This window comes from Cyanistes caeruleus, chromosome 3, assembly GCF_971803275.1.
Source record: "Cyanistes caeruleus chromosome 3, bCyaCae1.hap1.1, whole genome shotgun sequence".
In the NCBI taxonomy this organism is placed as follows: domain Eukaryota; kingdom Metazoa; phylum Chordata; class Aves; order Passeriformes; family Paridae; genus Cyanistes; species Cyanistes caeruleus.
In genome coordinates, this window is record NC_141703.1 from 113,034,163 (window position 1) to 113,058,066 (window position 23,904).

The 23,904-nt window shown below is 41.7% G+C and overlaps 1 protein-coding gene across 1 annotated transcript in view; it reads left to right on the forward strand.

The window, feature by feature from the left end:
- The window catches only part of ADAMTS5 (ADAM metallopeptidase with thrombospondin type 1 motif 5), a 36,282-nt gene extending 18,364 nt beyond the window's left edge, over positions 1–17,918 (forward strand). The window contains exons 3-8 of the mRNA XM_023946611.2: positions 3,799–3,966; positions 7,678–7,961; positions 9,161–9,344; positions 9,771–9,946; positions 10,596–10,771; positions 14,110–17,918. Coding sequence (XP_023802379.2) covers positions 3,799–3,966; positions 7,678–7,961; positions 9,161–9,344; positions 9,771–9,946; positions 10,596–10,771; positions 14,110–14,680 — 1,559 coding nt within the window. The 3' untranslated portion in view covers positions 14,681–17,918. The remainder of the gene's footprint in view (positions 1–3,798; positions 3,967–7,677; positions 7,962–9,160; positions 9,345–9,770; positions 9,947–10,595; positions 10,772–14,109) is intronic.
- The last annotated feature ends 5,986 nt before the right edge of the window (positions 17,919–23,904 follow it).

A 23,904-nucleotide genomic window follows, 5' to 3' on the forward strand; every position in this document is an offset into this window, starting at 1 on the left:
CTGAGAAAACAAATTACAATGCCTGCAGCCTTTTTTAGCCTGCTGTGTCACTTTGCATGTCTCCTGTGGTCAGATGGAGTGCAAGAGCTGCTCTTTGACATGCTGTCCAAGTTCTTGTCCCTAAGCAGGGACTGGTGTTTTTTTTCCAGGAGACCCACCTTGGTTTTTGTGCTTTAGCAAAACCTGGAGTTGGCTTGCTGTACGTTATGGATATTTTCTGTTTTCTTGTTTCTAATACTTGTAATACCAGTGAAAAATGTATGACAGTAGAGTCACTGTGCATGCTGTTCACTCAGAGAACCTCTGCAGATAGTCTAGAACTGTATATTAAGAAAAAGCAGAGACATCCAGATTTCAAGAAGCATTTAGACAATGCTCTCAGACACAGGGTGGGATTCTTAGGGCTGTCCTGTGCAGGGCCAGGAGCTGGACGTGGATGATCCTTCAAGCTCAGGATATTCTGTGACTCTGGTTTGCTTCGCAGCATCCCTGGGAATAAGAGAGCTGCTTCACCACACATCCAGCACAGCTCTGGTGCACTCCTGCTTTCCCTGCAGTGTGTTTGTGGCCTGATCCTTAGAGAGGATGAAAGTTTTAACTGACTTGTCATCATTTCTCTGAAGTATTCCCATCTTGTTTTAGGGATGTACCCCCCATTCCTACAAGGTGTAGCCATCATTTTTGAACCATTGCAGGTATTATTTCCTGTTGGGCTGTAGCAGGTGTTGGCCTTCAGCAGGGAAAGCTGTGAGGGGAGGATGTGACTCTGGGTCGTTGGTCTGTTTGGAGTTCGAGATGAATTTACAAGCAGGCCACCTCCTTGTTGCCTACAAGAGGGCAAAACCTGCTTCCCCTCCATCTGTCTCCTTCACCATTTCGTGCATTCCTACAGCATAACTTAACTAAACACCATCCTGCTGGTAAAATTGTATTATGTCATTTTCACTCAGTGGGAACTGTCAGCACCAGTAAGATGCTTCATTAAGTAGAAAGCAGCAGATGATCTACGAACCCATTCTCAATCAGTCATCATTTTACACAGCTGCTGGGAGCCTTTTCTTTTTCTTCAATAGCCTGGTTTGACGTTTATACTGGTACAAAATGGGGTGGGGCTAAAATTTGCATTGTTTTTAAAAGCCTCCTTTGTAAGGTTTGTATTCCTCGAGTCTTTGCTTTCTCCAGAGCTCTGCGTCTGGGCAGGGTCACTTGAAGGATCAACCTTTCCAATTTGGAAGGGAAGCACCCCCCCAGAAAATGCCAGAAACCACTCTAATGTCATGTAATGACATCAGCAGGGTTATGCATGTGAGGGCTGGTAGGGGGAGACTTTTTGAAGTAGGAAGGGACGTGTCCCTTCCTTAATTTTTGGATGCAAAAGGATGAAGGGGACAGGTGTTAAAGGACTTTGCTGTTCTCACTTCTGTGCTAAAAAGAGCAAAACTTAGCCAGTAATTTAGAGATTACACCGCCCTGTGATATTTTGAATTTTGATTCTTTTAATGAAATGCAAAACCAGATTTCAGCGTCATTGGGAGTTTGTCATCTGCTTTAATCACTTCTGAGTCTGGTCAGAGTGCCTTAAAAGGCAAAGTCAGGACAGGGAGAAGTTTAGGTTGTGGTAAGAATTAGGAATTTTAGCTCCATAAAATCCTTCAAGAGTTGCATTCACAATGTTTGTAACTGAATGTGTTTGTCACCCAAGGACACGTGCATACAAAGTTAACTGGCAAATCAGTATGGAGAGCTAAAATCCATGTATTTAATGCTATTAACCTCACTAACATCACTGGTGGCAAATCCAGAAGCCTAAATACTGGCAGTCAGAGTTATGTATTTTGGAAATTATTCACTACTTACTGCTTCTCTCCTTGTCATAATGGGTTCTTTAATTATTTTTGAAATTTTGAACATAACAGGGGAGATTCACAAATACTTGGGGAAGCTTCTCCTCCAAAAAGCTGAAGTCTGCCAAGTAAGGGACTTAGCTCTTGTCATGCACTGGAACAATGGCCTGATTTAATATGACAAAGTAGACGCTGCTAATGAGGTGTGTCCTCAGCTCACCCCATTTATCACTGTAAAGCAGAGAAGTTATGCTGCTCTCTAATTAAAGGTGAATTCAGTGGTCTGACACTTTCCAGGAGATGACCCTGTTTCAGATTCCTCTGCTTTTGCCAAAGTATTTGGGATAAAATGTTCTGTGCTGAACAGTGGCCTGAGAAACATTTCATTTTATTTATTTACTCTGAAATTCTCCACAGAGGCTGTCCTTTTTTCTGAGGAGGGAGGCTAAACTGAAATAGTGTTACAAAGAAATCACCAGTCTCTCTGCTCAAAGTGAAGATCTTATATTCACCTGCAGACTTCCTCATATCCAAAGGATATTTATTATTTGGCTCTATGAAGGAGAAAAAAGAAAGATGTCACAGGTAGCAGAGAAACTCAGAGAAACTCAGCCCAAGCTGCAGAAGCATTAACAGGCCTATGAATATGTGCACTGTATTGTTTAATTATGTACTTACATGGGATATCCTTAGCAGAAAACGAGCAGTTCTGAAGAGTGAAGTACAGTTATGCAATAAGGGATTTGTCTAGAGAACAAAACTGCATCTTACAAGTGCTGCAGAGTGGTACCAGAGGCTGGGACAAACTGGAATTCTGCCCTACAAGACTGAAAGCTTCATGTCACAGAGTTCTGGGTAGTGCTATAAAATGCTGAGCACTCTGAAAAATTACATCCTTGAGTTGCTGGTGTGCACCCAACAATCATTCATATCCCACACTGAACCAGTGCTCTGTGCCATGGGATGTTTACTCAGCCAAACTCTTTGGATCAATGCTCCAGCTTTTTTTATTCACCCAGGGCTGTTTAGTACCAAGGCAAAGACTTAGAAATTAAACTCCTTTTACACTGAGAGACCCTCATTGCCTTATTTCACAAACATTCTGTAGTGAGGTAATTTCTACAACTGTGAGCAGTCTTGGATCAGTGAATACAATGTAAATACAATGTATTAAAAGCTCAGCCCACTTCCAGAGAATTCACTTTGTGGGTTAGAAGTGGTTCACTGATTATTTGGTTACTCTTGTCAGAGGAATCCTTCAGTTTGAAATCATCATCTTAGCAGTGAATTGTTTTTCTCAACACCAGCATTTGTCTGAAATTAAACAAAGCTGTTGTCATGTCTTCAGAGCAAGCCTTTATACATAGTGCTGTATCAGACTGAAACATCATGAAATGAGACATGTATCTCCTGAGATTGTCTCAGTGCAGCATAGAAACAGCACTATCTGGCTGTATATAGGAAGTTTTGCCAAACAAAAGTGGTTTTACTTACCTGAAAAAAGGTCAAATCTTGCAGGCTGTGTCCCTTTCAGGGCATCAGGCTTTTTTTCTGCAGTGGCTCTGATGGGTGGTCTTGTCCTTACTGTTAAAGCACTCTCTGTTTAGCCCTGCATCTCTTATTAATCAACTTCTGGCTTAAGTTGAACATTTTGAGCATTAAATTCAGGCTTCAGCTCTCTGCAACTTTATTCCCATTCATTCTTCTATCCTTTGTTTAGTTGTATCATAAATACTTCTAATTTTAGCAGTGTAAAAAGATGTAGCGCCTTTCTAGACAGTTGCAGAACATTTTCACAAAGTTTTTCTTGCTGAAGGTGATTTGGGAAAACAGTAAGAAGTCAACTGTTAATAAATATAAATGAGCACAGTTCTCTCCCCTCACATGACGGTGAGCTCCAGCTGGTAAGCCCTGGATAGTCATATAATTGTATTTATTTGTTTCATTTCCACAGGGCACTTGCTTGGGCTTTCCCATGATGACTCCAAGTTCTGTGAGGAGAACTTTGGCTCCATGGAAGACAAGCGCCTGATGTCCTCCATTCTGACCAGCATTGATGCTTCAAAACCCTGGTCCAAGTGCACTTCAGCAACTATCACAGAATTCTTTGATGATGGCCATGGTATGTGTTATCACTCCCCCTGTCAGCTACGTGGTACTTTTTACTGTGACTTTATATTTTTTTAAGAACATTTTATGGCAGCTTATTTGCTAAACATGACATTTGTCCCTTGGGGAATAAGGACAAAAATTTTGTTTTCCAAAAGTAGAAATAAAAAAACATAGTCTTCAACTTCACTCTTTAATGAATTTTAAAGTCTTCCCTGTGCTCCCCAAGCAACTGCAGTTATTAAACAAACCACTCAAATTCCAAAATGCTGAGATAAAAATGACATAATTGAGTGAATGGATCAAGTTGTTATGGTAACCAAAATGCTTATGGATAAAAAGTATGGTGTGTCTGCTGAATGTAAAGGTTTGCTTTAAAATATTTTGCTGGCTGATTTCAGTGCTCTCTGAAATATTTTTCTCTGAATGACTTAATTTTTTCTCTCAATTTTATTAAATCCATTAATCTGTACTGTCCTGTTTTATGGTCCATATTGCTTTGGCATTGATTTAATATTACCAATTTAATTTTCACAAATGAACAGAACTTTCCTTTTTGAGTTACTGAGGTAACTCTCCCACCATCCATGAATGGCTTCTCAGAGAGTATAAGGAACTGTTTTCTCCTCAGTTCATGAGTAGTTATCACTCAGGAGTGTGGCCTTCAATAGTTATTGATATGATTAAATCCATAGATAATCTGAACCTCTCATCAAGTAGGTCCATAGTTCTCCGGGAATTTATTTTATTACTGATGCTTTCGGTGTGATTTCAAATGCATAATATTTAGGGAATCTCTTTTCTTCATGGATCAGCCCTTCAGAGACTTTTTCTAAGTAAGTCTTCTTTTCTGTAGAAATGTATGATTTCCTAGTTAATCACAGGCTTGTCCTAACAGAATACAAATACCATCCATTAAGGCAAAATGGCAGTCAATGATCTGACTTCAAATGATTTTGAGACTCGATTTGACAATCAAAGGCCTCAGCAGCATAAGGGATGCTGAATGACACTATAAACTCCTTTTCCTCAGCAGTGAAACACCTGACAGCTGAGTGCACTGCAGACACCAGCATTCCATGAAGTCAGCTGAGTAAATCCCAACAGAAATGTCTGGTTCAAGGTCAGCCAGGGGGCTGGGGAGGATCAAGGTGCTGATTCCCTGTCTCCTGGGGCCTGCTCTGAGAACAATAAACAGCTCTCTCATGATATCACCATTTGTTCTACACTCACGAGATGACCCCAGACAACAGTTTGACATTTAGGAAGAAAAGGCTCGGTTCATGTCCAGAGAGTGACATTTATATCCATCTGCTTTCAGCAAAGCCTTTCCAAAGGTACTAATTGCCTTTATTGTCATGCCAACCACCAGGCTGGGGGATGCTTGCTTGGGACTTACTGTGTTCAGTCCCAGTGCTCTGTGCAACCTGGAACAAGGACTGTTTGTATTTTAATTAATTTATATCCTGCTTATCTGCTTCCTGCACAGATCTTGTTCTGCCTTTTTTTTCTCCCAAGATGTATTACACACAGCATTGAGAGAGATAATGAGATGGCTTAATTAGCACTGTCATCAGCCAACAATGTTGCTCTATTCCAGGGCACAAAGATGTTCTTTGGTGCCCAGGACAAAAAAAAAAATAAAAAATGAGACTAGCAGTATGTATAAACTCTGGATGTTGAAACGTAATGCGGAATTGAAGTCCTCTCTGCCCTCCCACCAGGGCCCACTCTGTTTTTTCTGACCATGACAAGTAGGAGGTTGGACCAGTAAAAACACCTGCAATTGACTGCAACCTGTCCAAACACAGACACTGCTCAGTCTTCCTATATAAAGTGTTTTTTTCCTGTGGGAAATCCTTAGAGGCCTTCACTATCTTCAGTTTTGAATTTAGTGTGTGAGATCAGCTGGAGCACCTGGCTTTGTAGAAATTACACAACTTTTCTTAGTTAAGGAGAAGTTTGGATCTCATTTCCCTGTGTTCTGGAGGGGGAAAAATGCTATATTTGCTGTGTAAGCTTGTGAAACCTCTTTGTTGCTGACATATATTGGGTTTTAACGGAAATGATTGACAGATGAGTATATGCAGGATGAGGCTTTTCTTTCCTTTTTCTCTAAATCTGAATTTCCAGTCAAAATTAAGTGTTATTATGGTGATTTAAAGTACTGAAAACCATCTCCACTTGGGAGTTTGATAAACTTCAGCATAGATGCAAAAGCAGTGTGTAATACTGAATATTGACATGCATCAGCCTTCCCATCAGTGCCCTCCCATTTCAGTGGCTTTCTCCCTCCTCACAGGGCATATGCAGGAGGATTTCCACTGTTATTTACTTCTACAAAGCCTATTTTTGCCAGAACTTTTGAAAATTATGTCCAGAAACTCCAGGGAAAAAAGATAGGTGCTTCCTTACTCCTCATCATGTCTCTAATATTTTACACTACAATAACCCAGGGTATTTTTAATTATCTTTATCTCATGACGGGTAGCATTGGCACACCTTGTCTGCAATAAAAATTCAGCACAATCCAGATTAAATGTAAGGCTGGGTAAATCAGGGTTAGCAAATGGATCAGATTTAACAAGACAGAGTTTTTGGTTGCAAGTCATCATGCAGAAAGAATTTTTGGCTAATTTGGCTAATTGGCACTAGTCTTTAGAAGAGCAGAACAGTTGCAGTAAGTGTGTGTTTTGGAAGGAAAACTCAAGCTGTTGAGAAATGGTGTTTCTGGTTTGCTTAAACTCCATGGCTTGAAATTCCATTCCATTTTGTGTAAATAGTGAGGGGTTTATAGATAGGCTTTTTTCAGCCATGATGCAAGTGAAGAACACTGGTGTGGATTCCAAAGTGAGGTAAATTGTGGTGAGTTATTTTGGCTGAGGATGAGTGAAGCTTGCCCAGACCACATATCCCTTTCATGAAGTGTAAAAGAGGTTACACTGAATAAATAGTTCTGCATGTCAACAAGTGAGGTTTTCTGTAGTAAAAAAAAAAAAACAGCTATCAGAAGATACCTAGAATGTAAATGTGAATTCTCATTTTTAGAGTGTGCCAGACAAATCATGACCACTGCAGACCCTAAAACACATATACAAATCTTTAGGGTCATGCTATTTTTTCTTCCTGTTATTTATGATTTTTGGATAAAATGGGTAACCCTTTTCAAACTAGTTTCATAACCAGCCAAGTATCATTACTTAGAAGAGAAGTGAAATCCAGCTTTAGTGCCAACATTAGTTTTGATACACAGGTTATATTTTTCCTTTGGACTGATAGAATTTCTTATTTTTCATTCTGTTTTGTTTGGGTTTTTTAGCCTCATTGGCTACAAGTCTGTGCTTTTTGATTTTTCTGGCATCCCTTTAGAGGCTTTACTATTTCTGACATCCTGATTTAAAACTCAAATGGCAACTGTGCTTGCTTTGAATCTTGCTTACATGAGTCTTGCTCACTCCTTAAATCACAAACCGATAAATAGCAGGGAATGTGCTCCAAGTCTTGTGTAAAGGATTGAAAGGCCACAAGGACCTGGGTAAAACTCATTTACACCTCAGGCTGGGAATTGGCAGCTCAGCAGCAGGGTCAGAACACAGTGGCAGCAGTTTGACCTCAGGGTCTTCACATCACCATTCTTCGAAGGCGGTTCGCCGTCACTGCGGGGAAAACTGGGAAATAACAAAATATGTAACGGATTCAAGAAGAGCTCTGCTTGCTCTTTCAGGGAACTGCCTGCTGGACCAGCCCAGGAAGCACATCGTGGGCCCCGAGGAGCTGCCGGGGCAGACGTACGATGCCATCCGGCAGTGCAAGCTGGCGTTCGGCGCCGAGTACACGGTGTGCCCCGGCATGGACGTGTGCTCGCGCCTCTGGTGCGCCGTGGTGCGCCAGGGACAGATGGTCTGCCTCACCAAGAAGCTGCCCGCCGTCGAGGGAACCCCCTGTGGCAAAGGAAGGATCTGCCTCCAAGGGAAATGTGTGGATAAAACCAAGAAGAAATACTACTCAGTAAGTTATGGGGCTGTGACCTCGAGGGGAGTTGGAAAAGGTGATCCCTCAGAGGTGCTGATTTTTGTGGGAGTGAAAAGGGCTACGTGGAAGTCAGGTTGAAAGCTGCCTTGTTTTTTTAGCATGTAATTGGGGTGTTGTTGCTGAGGGATGTAGAAAAAATGCAGTTGAGGATCAGGAAGTGTATTTTCTTCTTTAAGAAAAGCCTTCATTCCTGGAAAACTGGGAATGTCCTTTCAGAGGAGGTGATTTGCCCATTCAGTAAACGACAGTTACCAGGACATGGCTTTCTGACTTGGCACGGAAAGCAAGATAAATCACATCTCCACATTTTACTTACAGCCCTCATCTGAAAGGCCTCAGGGCCCTAATTCTGATGAAGAAACAGGCAGATTAAATTAATCCAGAATATAACTTCTGGATCAGAAGGGTTTGTGCTTCCAGTGACAGATAACCCCTGTCTACCTTACACATCTGAAGAATCCCCAGGCTCATGAGAGCTGTCAACTGCACAGTTCACATACTTCTAAATTCTCTGGTAGCCCCTTCTGTTACACCCACAAAAGAGATGTGGACTTGTAGAGCTTTGTGAAAATATTTGCAAACTGTGGAAGCCATTCAAATCAAGCTACAGCCTTTATGACTCTTTTTTAATGGATTTCTATACCCTTTTTTATGGATTTCTACACTTCTACATGATATTGCAATACTATAGCCAATGTAGACACTCCATCACTTGCCAGTAGCTCCAAGCAATACCTACGCATCACAATAGCTGGATTTAATTAGTCTCAGATTAGCAGTATGGATATATTCTGGGAGTTGAACCCCAGTTTAAGGGGCCTTTTTTGGTAGGAATAGCAAAAACGAAGAGAGGAGTGCATGAAACTGGGTGTGTTCCCTGAAGAGGCTGAAGCCAGCTGTGTGGAGCAAGGCTCAGCATTGGCTTTGCACCCACAGTGCAAATGAGGTCATCATCATCATCAGTGTGATGACAATCAAAGATTGAAATTGGTTAAAAATCAAACATAGAAATTAACTTTGCTGGGAGAAAAGGTTCCTAAGACTTGTTATCCCTGAATGGCCAACATGAAGGAATTGCCTTCAGTTGAGGAAAGCACTAGCAGTGACTTTGAGGTAACAGCTCCATTCACGCTTGGATGACAGACTCACCTCCTGCTGTTCCATGTGTTTTTCAGGCTTCAAGCCATGGCAACTGGGGTTCCTGGGGACCCTGGGGACAGTGCTCTCGTACCTGTGGGGGAGGAGTTCAGTTTGCCTATCGCCACTGCAACAACCCAGCCCCCAGGAACAACGGGAGATACTGCACAGGCAAGCGGGCCATCTACCGCTCCTGCAACGTCACTCCCTGCCCCGCCAACGGTGAGTGCCCTCCTGCTCCAGCCCGCCCTTCACAGACACTAAATATGATTCTCTGCCCTGAAACCACACAAAAGGCTCACTGTAACCTCCCCAAAATGTGTCTATCAAGGAAAGACATTCGTGGTTAGTACAGTATCCTAATTCTTCACCCGCACCTCACCCTGGATGCCGTAGAGAAAGAGCACTGGAGCAAAAAAAAGCCAGTCCTCTAAAATGAAACATCATGCAGACTTAAGGCCTTTAATGCTTGTTATGCCATGGGGTGATTTCCAAACTAAAACAATAGCGGGGTTGGAAGGCCAGTTCTAAGTAAAGAAGTGATGTGACATAAAAATAATGTAGGAAAGAAATTGGAATAATAGATGGACATAATGATATTTGCAGCATGGTCTGAAATAGCCAGTAATGATGTGAATAATCCCACAGCTAAATCCTTTCGACAAGAGCAGTGTGAAGCAAGGAATGGCTATCAGTCTGATGCAAAGGGGGTCAAGACTTTCGTGGAATGGGTCCCCAAGTATGCTGGAGTGCTGCCTGGAGACGTCTGCAAGCTCACCTGCCGAGCCAAAGGAACCGGTTATTATGTGGTATTTTCTCAGAAGGTAATGGCAGCTCCAGTCGGGGTTTCATGCTCCAGTTTAGAAGTGTCCCATATTTTAGAAATCTTTCCCTACAATCAAGGAAAAGAAGTTAATCATATGATTCAATATTTAACTGTGTGATCAGATTTAATGGTTCAATCCAGTGGTTGTACCTTAGGGCCAGAACTGGCCTCTGAAATAAGTTTTCCCACATCTCAGTATGTGAATGAATGAAAAATATGGGCCTCTCTGCACTAGTTTGTTTTCAGTAGTGGATAAAGGGCTTTCTGCTTGGAGTTTTCTGTCATTATGGGGTTTTCTGGAGGAAAAAGAGTATTAGGAGAAAAGAGTAAGTCTAACCCTAAACTATGTTTAAGGACTCCAGAGTAACTCCTAAAGAACCAGTTAGCATAGGATAATTAGTGCTACAGATGTGACTTGTGGTCAGTTTGTTCTATCAGATGCAATGCATACTGAAAGTTAGCTGTCCTTGCTTTTGTCCTTTTTGCTAAATTTCATCTGCTTTTTTACCATCAGTATTAGAGAAGCTCAGTCTGGTCTCTCAGGGGAGGTGACCTGCTCTGAGTTGGTGACTTAAATAAGGAACTGGGTTTTGCCAGGTGGATGCAAAACCAAAAATTTCTGAACCAAGTTTTGTTTGCTTGCCCAGGTCACTGATGGCACGGAGTGCCGACCCTACAGCAACTCGGTCTGTGTCCGAGGGAAGTGCATCCGAACGGGCTGTGATGGCATCATCGGATCCAAGCTCCAGTATGACAAGTGTGGGGTGTGTGGAGGAGACAACTCCAGCTGCACAAAAGTCATGGGAACCTTCACCAAAAAGAGGTACTGATCTCAACAGCAAATGCATCTTGTTGTGCAAATAGTTACTCTGCCATGTGCTGCTTGCTTTTGTCTCTAAGTGCAATTTGCTTTCACATGGGGGAAAAAACACACTGCCTGTAGCCTATTGCACTTTGCAGATGTGCGCAGCTGGCTCTTAGCATTATCCTGAAATTGGAAAAGTATCAACTGGAAAAACACTGCTCCCAGCTCATTTCTGACACAAAGTGCCAGTGAAGCAGATGAGCATCAACTGGAGTAAGGCATAGCAACTCATGCAACTTGCAAATCTTGCTGTGTCAGATGAGTTGTGATTGTGGTTCCTGGAGGACCCAGGAAAAGGAAGAGAGAAGTGAATCAGGAAGTTGTTGGGATCAGAATTATCTGCATCTCTCTGAAATGCTGCATTTCCTGCTTGTTGCTGCATTAGCAAGTTCCACCCTGAGAATGCTTTTTCATCTCATCTATTTTGAGTGGCACTGAGGACATCCCACCTGATTTTGTGACCCATGTTCCTCATATTAGAAGTGCAGAGAAGCAGACAGCTGTAAACACTTTCCTTAATAGTTGAGAGAGATTATACCTAAAAATTCCCTTTTCCCACTGCTGGGCATGTGTGGAATTCAGGTAAATGGATGAGGAATCAGAAGTATCATAGGCTTACTCATGACTATATCCCTTCATGTCCACTGGCATAATATCAATCTCCAGGTGGATTTTTTAAAGTCAAAATATTTATAGCAGTTATCCATGAGCCATTTTTTCTGTCAGAGTTCACCTTTTAACTGTAATAAAACTTAATACAAGTAAAATAAAAGGAGCTCCTGCCATGGTTTTCCCTCACCACACTGGGGGCAATACTGATAGACCAATCTCAAGTAAGTCCTTTCTGTCAACCAATTTTTTTCCTTTTTAAATTCTTAAGATTCATAAAAAAACTGGGATTTTTAAACATTATTTATACAGGTTCCAAGGTCTGAAAGGAATGATCCACGCATAGAAACTTATAGGTTGTAATTTCTACTCAGAATCAGGGACTGCATTAAGCATATTTTATATATGAACTTGATTTTGTATCTTCCAAATTCCTACATAGTGTGTTGAAAGCTACCAGAAGTTGAAATTTGACTCCTGAAATAGTCTTTTATTTCTATACATTTCAACAGACTGATTAATAGCAGTCAAAAATGGCTTGGAGAGTGAATTTATTCTAAAAATAAATACAACCCTAATCTTCTTCCTGGTAAACCAATGACTGCTCACCTAATGATGCCAAAACACCTCTGCCAAAAAGAATGGCTTTCCAACCAAATTAGTAATTATATAAACCAAATCTTTTCCAGTTTGTAATTGCTGGAAATGTCTGTTAATGTCTAAATGAAGATAACAGTAGGAGATGTATGTCCTGTGATTTGGTAATAATCAAGCTCCAGGAAAAGTGTTAGAGGGGCTCAGTGAATTTCAGGGAGGCCAGATTTGTATCATAGATACACTTGGAAATGGAGAGATTTATTATAATTATCCCTGTGAAATTACCATCTTACTCCTCAAATCACGCCTTTAAGTGCCATGAGACTGGCCAGAGGGTAAAGTTATGTTCTAATCAGATTTTGATTGGATTTGGGACTGCTGATTTATTTTTACTGGAAAAGTTGTTTGAGGCAATTCTTCTCTCTGAGTACTTGATGTTAAAATAAACCTCTGATCAAAACAGTGAAATCTTAATTGTCTGTAAATGGTTTTTAGTTTTCTTTGAAAGGGCAGTGCTGGTAGGAAAATTGTCTTTCCTCCATTGAAAAATGGCAGCTCCCTTGTTGCTGTCCACTATAAACTTTAGCAATCTGTACATTAAATGTACAGGGATATTTAAATACACAAGGCAAAACTAATATTTCCCATTGCAGACAATTGCCATAACAACATTTGTTTGTGCTTTTTTGTTTTATTTTAAAGCAGGCAAAACAGAATCTTCTGGGAAATTTGCTTCCTAAGATTTTTGTTTAAAAAGCTGTAAAGCCAAATTATAAAAAGTTGAGAAAGAGGGGAATTAATCTGCCCGTGCTTCTCTGTGCACATGGAGCATTACAGCTCTTCGTGCAGACAACTTGAATTCTCCAGGACTGCTTGCAGGTTTTGAACAAATGATTTTGTAACTTTAATGACTTGTTTGAACTGAGTTATACTGGCAGCTCTTGTGTAAAAATATTTGTGCAGTGCTGTAGAGCAGAGTCCCCAGCCTGCGATTCACACCATATTCCTCTAGCTTTATGGAGGTGCTAAATCAATGGGGTCTTAAGTCATTGTCCCATAACTGCTGGAAATAGCAGGGGATCAGCACAAATGTTTCATCTGTAATATCAGCAGTCTCTACTCGTGCAGCCAAAAGTTCTCAAAATTAGCAGTCTGTTCTTTAAACAATCCCAAAAGAGATGCCATCATTTTTATGTATTTTTAATTTATTTTCTCATTAAGCCTTTCAGATATGAGGTACTTTCAGGGTGTCTTTGTCATGGGTTTAGGAATGAAAAAACATCTCTGAAGTCCAGCTGGTAGCTTACAGCTATGTAAAGCCTTTAAATTTTTTTCTATATATCAGTAAAGTTAAAATAACATGCCTGAGATAGTGATAAATTCCAGCACACTTGCAGGTTTTGAATTCTTGTCACTTTTGGTAAAAGAGTTTAATCTCTCATTCTAAATCCCAGTTAAGATAGTACATAAGAAATTGAGAATTCCGTGATGGTACAAATGAAGCCTTTGGGTGCCCCTCTTTAATTTAGACACTCGACGATTAATCTTCGACTTCATAAATTTCAAAGTAAACAAATTTTTTCTCAGTGATCACGATTATTTTTAAATGTTCCCAAGGTACCTCTACCCAGCTGTTCCTCTGCTCGTGCTTTCCTTAATCATCATTATAGCAAAGACAGCAAGAAACAGCTGTAACCAATGCATATCTCATTATCTTTTCCTTGGCAGGCAGCGCGTGCATCGTATTTCATATCTCCCACCCTTTGCTGAAATCTATAAGCTATCTGTTGTTTTTCATTCCTCTGGTATCTGACCCATGTCAAACTGTCCCTAAAGCTAAAGATTAAGCAATCTGCAAGAAGTGCAGTAGAAACTTCTTGGAGAACATGAAGAACGACACAGTAGGCCAAGAGTGGAACCTGGTTAAATTAATCTTAGGGAAAATCCAGGTGGCCTGAACTGAAATGAAGCAAGATGTTTTTGTCCGTAGGTTGGACTCTAAGACCTGTTCCGATCTGGTCGGTTCTGTGTCGTGCCAGTGACTTTGTGAGGCGTTGCAGTGAGACTTTTCCTTCTTTCCCTTCCTTCAGCAAGGGCTACACGGACGTGGTGAAGATCCCGGAAGGGGCGACCCACATCAAAGTGCGGCAGTTCAAGAGCAAGGACCAGAGCAGGTTCACGGCCTACCTGGCCCTGAAGAAGAAGAACGGCGAGTACCTGGTCAACGGGAAATACATGATCTCCACCTCGGAAACCATCATCGACATCAACGGCACCGTCATGAACTACAGCGGCTGGAGCCACAAGGACGACTTCCTGCACGCCATGGGCCACTCGGCCACCAAGGAGATCCTGATCGTGCAGATCCTGGCCACCGACCCCACGCAGCCCGTGGACGTGCGCTACAGCTTCTTCGTGCCAAAGAAACAGGGGCAGCTGGCAAACTCTGTCCCCAGCAGCGGCAGCGGCGGCAAAGTGACTGTGCCGGCCGCGCAGCCCCGCTGGGTGACGGGGCCCTGGCTCTCCTGCTCTCGAACGTGCGACACGGGCTGGCACACCAGGACTGTCCAGTGCAAGGATGGGCATGGGAAACTGGCCAAGGGATGTCTGCTCTCCCAGAGACCCTCAGCATTCAAACAGTGCTTGCTGAAAAAGTGCTAACCTGTGGTGGTGACCTTCTTTCAAAGAGGTTTGAGTAAGCCGTTGTTGGCGTGCTGGTGTCGGGTCTGCCCAGACAGAGAGAAGCAAAGGCTTCAATGTACTTGCGTTCAGTCTCTAATTATGGGCAGAATCTGCCTATTTGGACCAAATGAAGATGTGCACTGCTTTAAATAATAGTAGGGTGGTCTTAATATGTCAAAGAAAGTAAGCATTAAAGTTGTTATAAGCCCTCTGTGTCTGCAAAAACGTAAAATAAAATAATGCAAAAGAAGAAAAACTAGTGAATGGAGGACCCTGGGATATTTGAAGGTTACAGAATCATCTCCCCTTTTTCACCTACCTCTACTACAGTATGTCCTTAGGAAACGTCACATGACCCCATGATCCCACAGTAGCTTATTTTATACTGTTTTGTAAATATCTTTCAGTTGGTATATCACTTTATATCACTTCCTTCTATTAAAGAAATGGAAAGACAAACTACGTAAGCAAAATGATTGACCAAAGTATATCTGCAGCCCTTGTGGACTTGGTCCATCCTTCAGAAAGGGCCACAGATGTTTTACTGGAAAATGAAGAGCTTGCTGCTGGTTTTAAAAAAGTGATACCTTTTGGTTTTGACAAAAGGAAAATATGTTTTTGTGGTAGGAATTTCCTGACAGTGTATCATTAATGTCTGACAAATCCTGTGTTTCCACCCCAGAGCTCTCAGGAGGAGCCTTGCAGCAGCTTGCAGAGCAGGGAACCCCACATTGCTCCAACAGCAGGAGCATCAGCAGCTCCTCCCCGTGTGTGTGTCAGGCAGGCACCGGAGGAGGAGCTGGCTGCCAGAAGGAGTTTGTGTACACTGTGCTTGTAAACCTCCCTGGTTCCAGCTGTGTCACAGCCTGGGCTCCTTGTTGTCACTGAACAAGAGCTGCTCCTCTCTGTGAAACAAAGGCATACTGTACTTTGTACAAAACTAGTTAGAGAACCAAAACTTACAGGTGAGATAATCAAGTGTCTTCTAACTCAGATATTCTGAGGCTGTGTTAGCTGCTTTCTCTGGTATTTTCTCTCTATGGCTTCCACCTTGAATTTAACAATGTGTAATGTACCTGCATTTTTCAAGAGGCTATCAAGGTCAAAAAAACACAGCAAGCAGTTAATATTTTATCACTGTTTTGTCCATTGTGTCTAACTCTGGTATTCATCTTACCAGCAAAAGTTTGTAACTATTTGTCTTTTTTTTAATTGTTTTGTGTGTGTTTTGGGTTTTTTTAAAGCTATAGAAGGCATTCATGTTCTGTATATCTACCACATTTGGGAGGAAGAGGGGTCACTAGGAAGTCAAACCACATCAGGATGTGGAGGACTTGTCCAATATCAATAAGACTGTTTCCACAGCACAGGCAGTAGCTTGTAACAGTTTTCCTTGGCAGCAATTCCTGAATCCTGTTATTGTCTTCTGGAAGTTCTGTGATTGAGGCTGGGCATTTCACCTTGTGCAGGTGGAGGCCTGAGAGCAACCTTGGTAAAATTGCTCTCTTTAATATCAGCAGGCTTTGAATTAGACCCCAAGATAACAGGTAACAAAAGAAATGGTAAAAAACGCACTGATGAAAGTAGAACCCTATCTTTTACTCCTTTCTTCATCCAAACAGGAGAGAAGGAGACTGCAGGAGGATTTTCAGACAAGCCTCAGCTGTAAGTCAGTGGTACTGGAGCACTGAAACACCTCAGGCTCTTCTGAAAATCCCAGGCATGAAATCAGCAGGGAAGACTTGCTGGAGTGTGGAGCAAGAAGGGCAGGTCTGACTCCAGGCTGACACAAACATGTTTTTGCAACTGTGGCATGTTTGTGTGAACTCTCAAAAATCATGTGATGATTTCAAAACAGCATAGAGTTGCTACATCTACAACTGTGAAATCTGGAGAAAGATCTGGTTTTTTACCCTGTTTTGAATAAACAGTACCAAGGGCAGGGCCTCCTCCTCTGTTAAATGGATTGCCAACAAATGTTATTAATCAGCTTTCAGAAACGGCGTGGCCTTCTGTTCAGGAGTGGACCCTGTGCAAAACTGTGGGTCTTGAGGAATACTTCCCATTTACTCTTGATCCCAGTCTAAGAACTGAGGTCAAGGCTCAGAAAATTTGCAGAGTGTTGGAAAGTAAACATTTATGCGTCCCCTGCCTGTTAAAATAAGATCACCTTATTTTTCCTTCCAAGTAATCTAATTTTGATGCTTATGTATGTATTACACATGTCTTAGAGCGTCTCCAAAAAGTCCATAACAAATAGAAACCATCATGAGAGGAAAAATCAGGAGATTTAATGTGTCTCAGCATAGACAATATTTGTCTCAGCATACAGCTGCTGCATTAAGTGCTGTTTGTGTTCTGTCATAATAGAGACAGAATGTGCAAGTATTTGTGTTTGCATCATGGTGATAATTTATTGTATATTCAGCAGGCTGAGTAAAGCTTTTGGATGCTATCTAGGCATTCCATATGCGGGTACAAATTCAGAGCTTCCTTAGATCAGGAGTATCTTTTAAAAATGAATTTACTTAGAAATAAACACATGAACAAACCACTGCAGTGATTTTTACTGGTGCAGCAATGAAGTGAATTAACACAAGTAGAGATGTGAGGGGGCAAAGGGGACAGACCGAGCAGGACCCTGCAAGTGTAAGATAAAGGGTAAGTCACCACTTGCTTTTTCAGGTGCTCCTAAATCAGAGTCCAGTTCCAAACCTTGCCTGTGGCAGTCCTGACTGTCCCGTGTACCTGATGAATGAAGAATTGGTGCAGGGTCTGTTACCAGCTGAATTCCGTGTCACTCACACTGTGACATCATTGTTTACATTTCTACCCAGTGTTGCACAGCTGGATTCATGAAATGCGCCGAGGGGATGGAAACCTGGAGTTCTGCTCTTGACACAGCCAGGAACAAATCTCAGTGTTAAATTCACTCTGACTTTGGGACACGCTTCCAGTGCCCTTAGATTAATTTGGACCTCTGAGCATCAGTGGGGTTTACAGCATCTGCTTTCCAAGTAGGATATTCTCATTAGGAAAAAGCCTGGCATCTCTGTTTTGACTGTGTACAAGAAACTAAGTTTAGCTGCCCTCCTGTGGAAACAGTTTTATCACAAGGGGAAGAGGGAATAATCTTGTGGATTAATAACAACTGTTAAAAAAAAAAAAAAAAGCAACACAGCACTGAAAAAAATAAAATAATTTATTGTTTTTACAACTGGTATGTGAACGGATGTAATGAATTTATTTATTCTTATTTAACAAAATACCAATTGTGCAAATTCTATATTTAAAATGATTTGCTATCGTCTCTGGCTCTCTTTCTGGCTCTCTTAATTTATGCTTTGGATTTGTGTTGAAAGTATGCCTTGTGAGTTTACATAATATATGGCACTGGTCATTTTTTGTATGATTTGATTTAGAAGACTGCATGGAACAGGAGCATATGTGTATACACGTCTATAGATGTATATTCTTTTTCTGCTGCCACCTTTTCCTTAGAGAAGTTGTAGCTTTTTAATTTGATGACACCTGGTGTGTCTCCAGGCTCCTTGTTACACTTCAAAAAGCTCTCAACAAGCAAGTCCCAAAGGTCTGTGGACCAAAAAAAAAACCTAGTAATGGCTGCTGAAGAAGTCAGAAAACAGATTGGTGTCTCGAAGGCATGTGCAATTCATGCTGGAGGCCTCAGTGATTGATCCCCAAAGCTGATCCTGGCCCTTGCTTAAATAGTAGCAGAATTTCAATAACAGGGAGTCCTCTCCAATGGGCGTGAAGTTCCTCTGAGTTGCCAGCACTCTTCTCTAATGTAGTTTCTGGTGTTTAAGTGACAACACTAAAGAGAAAGCTCCTGGGTGTCTCTTTATAAAATAGCTTGATAATAAACATATTATTTGGTTTATGAGGACTGAACCATTAAGAAAGCTGTTTTTTCCATGTTATCAATGTTTATATACATATATAAATATGTGTATTTGGCTATAAAAAGTCAAAACCCCAACATGGAAGGCTTTGCAATGTTTTACTTCATTGTATTTCAGCTCTTTGCACCACATCAGGCAAAGTTAGATTAAAAAAAAAAAGGAACAGCAAAGCATGTTTCCATGAGAATAATACCTGTTTGCTTCCACTTTTCTTCTAGTTGGACTAGTGCAGACCTCAAGGGAACTGGAACTGGGTGCAGTGTGAGGGGAAAAATGTGATGCAGATAAATCTCCAGCTTTTCTGCATAAATATTAATTTACCAATACAGATGGGTCTGCGAGGGCAGTGCTACAGACTGCACATGAACAGTTCCAAACTGCTGGAAGTCACCTTGCTCCCCAATGCCCACGGTCACCTGAGTTAAATTCCAGCTCAGCCTCTCTCTGCTCCCCAGGCACTGCCCACGGCCAGTCAGCCACAAGGCTTTAGAGGAATTAGGGATGGCCAGTGGGTGATGCTTCCTCTCTCAAGGCCCAATCCAAAATGCCAGGGAATACGTGCCTGGACTTTGGGGATCACAAGGGCAGGCTTTGAACAGGGTTTCATCATGAGTTGTGGGCTTTCAGCAGTATGTTCAGGTGAATGTTTCTCCTCATGCCATGCTGTTGTCAGGAGCCTGTAGCAAGAGGCAAAATTAGATTCTCTGGGCATAGGCTGGAATTTTGAGGGGGAAAAAAAAAAAGTTACGTGGGTTGGAAGTTTTTTTCCTTTTTTTCTGGAAGTGATTTGGTTTGTATAGAGCTGCCAGAGTGCCTCACTGCATTCATACTTGCCATCTGCAACATTTTCAAGGGTTTTTCCCTGTGGGTGCCCTTATACTAACTTGTATAGTAAAGCTAGTCAAATTCTTGTTTCAAATAACATTGCAAATGCAGATATTTCTGGTTTATTACACCCACCAGCAATGTCTCTTAATGTCAGAGATTATTGAGTCCTCACATGACACCCCAAAAGTGCTTTGGGGCTTAGAAGGTTTGAGCACAAGCACAAGTTTTCAGTGATAAAATTTGAAAAGCCCTAAACACAGGTGAGTTGTGTAAGAGCTTCTCCCCACACCATACCAAACATCCCAACACTGTCCCACTGCTCTGCACTCTGTGAGTCAGGACAAAACTCACGGCATCTTTTGCCCTGGAAGTTGTCTGTGGAGGCTCAGAGTCAATGTAAGGACAGTAAAATCCTCTCCACAAACATCAGCCTGGTGTAGACCGTGTTCAGACACCCCTGGCTAAGTGGAGGTGCATATTTTGTGTGTGTGCTTGTGTATGTGAGTGCCTGGGTCGCCATAACTCCCACTCACAGGGGAAAGAAAAGTTACACTGGGTTTAGAAATACCTACATAAATTTAGATTTACTTCATGGCATAATTTGGCTTTGCTGGAGGTGCTTCAGACTTACACCACTGTGACAGCATAGTTTTCTTTATTTATAGTAACTGGTTTACACAATTTATCATGCGAACTGTGAAATCTACAAATAGATTATCTTATGAAACACAGTGACAGGCATACAGGCATTGTTAAAATCCCATCAGATACAGGAAATAGTGTGCTGAATTAAGTAAGTTGGAGATAGGGTATAATTCTGTAGAGCAATAAATTTCACTTCTGTTGCCAGGTCATCTGCTTAGCATCAGATAAGAAAATGAACAAGGTATTGCAGGCAAGACTAAGGGGAAAGCATGAAGTTCGGGTTTGCTTAGTTTACTTCATGTTCCTCTGTGCCCTGTTGGTGTCAGCATATTGTGGGAAGTCACTTTGTCACCTGGCTGAAATACCACTACCCTTCCAGAAACCAAGATGTGTCAGAAAACTTACTTTTCATCCTAGTCTGTGTCTAATCAGAGGGAGTTAACATTTTTAGAGCACCACTGTGTCAGCCAGTTTACATCATAAAACTATGTTACGCAAAATATAAATTCATTTGAACTGAACTGTGTAAAAGCCTACACTTGTACAACGACACACAGAAGGCCAAAATTTTGTTTTGCAAACCATTACATATGTATAATTTACCAGTTGTAATCTTAAAACACTTGACTCTGTGATTTCAGTAAAAGTAATAAATACAGACTGTATTATAGGTCCAAAATATTTGTTTATATGGTATATTTGGGGGCCTCTGCTCTTTGTGGCCCACTGCAGGCAGATGAGCATGAATATCTTGAGCATAAATTTAAGACATAAATATTCTTTCTGTATGTGAACACTGCCTTTCAGTTGTGGTAGGGTGGAGTTCTAAAGTGTTTTGGGGAGTTGTGAAACAGCAGGAAAGTGCAGAAGGTGGTGTTTGTTATAAGATGGGTAATTATCCATCCAGACCAATCTCAGAGCAATAAAGACGTGCCAGAAGGGATGGTGCTGAGGTGGGGGCACAGAAAGTTGAGAGGTTTTTTTGAGGAGACAGAGCTGCAGATACTCCAGTTGAAGTGTGGCTCTTCAGAGGTACTGTTACAAAGATTTACTTTTCTAATAGAACCTTATAATTCATTTTTCATGCTGATTTCTCGCTTATCATTTCACATACCACAATACTACATTGGGAGTTTTTCTTGTTCCCAAAAATGGAGCTTTCCAAAAATAAATTCTTCCCAAAAGCAAACTCATGCTGTCTAAATCTTATCCCATGTGCATGTCTAATCTATTGATTGCTGGCATTTTTATGAATTTGGGATTTTGCCTTTTATTAACTTGGAGGTTTTGCTTTCTTGTGTTTCACAAATTGTGAATGAAGTTGGATTTTATTTACAGGAAAAGTTTATATATGCCTAGGAACAGCTTTTCTTCCTAGGCTGTTAAGCAATGCCAGTGCTGCTTTACAGAGCTGTCAGTACCTACAGAGGGACCCAAGCTCTTTACAAAAAAGTTTTATCACATAGGGATACATCAGCGCCTCCTCCACAGCTTTGCATAACAAGCTGCAATGTCACTGTGATCATGGCAGGTCCTGCCTTCCCAGAATTCCATTTTCATTTCCCACTTTAGAGTTTGCAGTAGCTCAGAGAAAGCCATTACTAGCAAGGGAAATCCATTGGTTTACAAATCAAATGGAGCAGATACAGCATTATAGACTTTCCCAAATGTCCAGAGCTGCCATAATCCCATTACTGTGCAGGGACTGTTCTGTATCAGGAAGATGAACTCATTCTCTCTTAATGCATTTTCCATCTCATCATATTGTGACATTCCACCTCTTCAGAAACTGTCTGTAATTACATGTGAGGAGGGAGATCGTTATTCCCAAGATTATCAACTTGTAGACCCAAATCTCATTTTTAGGTGGGGATGCAAGATGGATTTGATCCAATATCAGTATTTTAGCCAAACCAATCCTTTTTTTTTTTTAAGGAAAAAAAAAATCCCACATCAGTTTTGGAAGCCTCCGAGTACATCCAGTAATCAAACTAAAAAATGTACAAGTCTTTCCACATTGCTTATGCAGTTACCTCATTCTCCAGTACTCTGTGAAGTTTAAAGCAATAAATCCATCATACTTAGACCACTCACCATTCTAAGCTGACCCAAGGACAGGGTTGAAGAGTAAGTGCATGGGAAAAATAATTTAGCAAAAGCCAAGGAAAAAATACTATTTTCCACACTTGGAGGGCCAGGGAGGCAATCTCTTTGCTTTCCCTTGATTATTCTGGGGAAAAAAAACCCCACATTAAGTGAAAACTCACAGACATTTTCTCAAGTAGCTGCTCCAGAAGGCTTTGTTGTAGCAATCTAAGGCTGTTCTTATTAAAACAGCAGTTTTTGGCCATTGCCACCATAGTGACTGCTCCAAGTGTTGCTAAAGAAATCCAGTGAGACAAGGAAGTTGGATGAAATTCTGGGACATGTAGGCGTGGGAGAAAGAAGGGTGAAGAGCCCTTACTCCTTCTGAGCTTTAAGCTGCTGGGTAGCAGGTGCTGTGTCCCCTCCCGATGGGCTGCATCCCATGCTCATGGAACATTTTGCTTCTGATCAAAGGCCAAATGCCCTGGTGAGGTTTGCAGATGTGAATTCTGCCCTAGTAACCATATAAGGGCCATACACACATGTTAGTGCAAATAAACTACATTTTGGGGGGTGAAAAAACATGAGAATTGCACCTGACTGGCAACGCAGCAGAGGCCCACTAGAAAGCAACTCTAAAGCCATGGAGGTGCCAGAGAGGAACATCACAGTGAGCACCAGCGATACCTTAAGTTTCAGCTTTCGTATTATCCAGATTCTGTACTGCAGTGCTATGTAACTCTGAACTTCATATAAAGTGCTAGCAAGTTCTCTTCACAGTTTAGTTAGACAAAACAATCCTTTTCCAGCCAGAGAACCAAGGACACCATTGCAGCTTCAGGCCTAAAAAGTATAAATAACAACAAACTGAGGACAGCAATCTGGGAGGATGGGACTTCATAACCTGAAGCTGTAATTGGAAATTAACCCAAATACATAAATGGACCAAAAGTTATAAAAGTGTAAAAACTCGTGACACATCATCCATCTTGGGTGGAGCCACGGCCAGACTCTCGTACTGCCCAAGGTACATCCTTTGAAGGTCTTTTTAATAAATCCCTACTTTATTCCTTTAACACTGTCTAGCCTTTTTTTCTAGGTAGCCTGTCTAGGCATCACCAGGACAGTCCTGTAGTGCCCCAGAGCATCAGGGAACTCGCATCTTGAAATAGTTGAGAGCTGGCAGGAGGCCACCCATACAAGGGCTGAGATGGCAGCTGCCCAACAAACAAGGCTTAGTTACCTAGTAAAGGTGGTCTGTAACTAAAGGGGAACAAAAATTACACTGGAAACTTTCCGAGAGCACTTTAAAGTGGTCGATTTGAGGCCGGGCCCTGCCCACTGGAAGCGGGCCTTTGCCGAAGGCCTCGCTGCGCTAGGCCGGGTTTTGTCCAGAACAAACAGCGCTGGGTGCATTATGTGTGGGCTGGGAGGAATGTTTTCTCACTGATATTTATGTGGCATGCTAAGATCTGACAGCCATCCAGAGCGGGGCTTGGGGCCAGTGTTTCATTTTAAATAGATACTGCACAGGGAGGAAGGAAAGCAACATGCAATGGCATTGCTTGTGAGGGGTGGCCCGAGCAGCAGAGCTGAGACAGGCTTCGTATGGCAAACCAGAGATAGAGGTTGTTTCGACAGGAATTTGAGCTATGAAAGGATTTAAGGGGAAATTACCAACCAGTCTGGCATTCTGATGCCAAAATACACAGGCAGACTTGG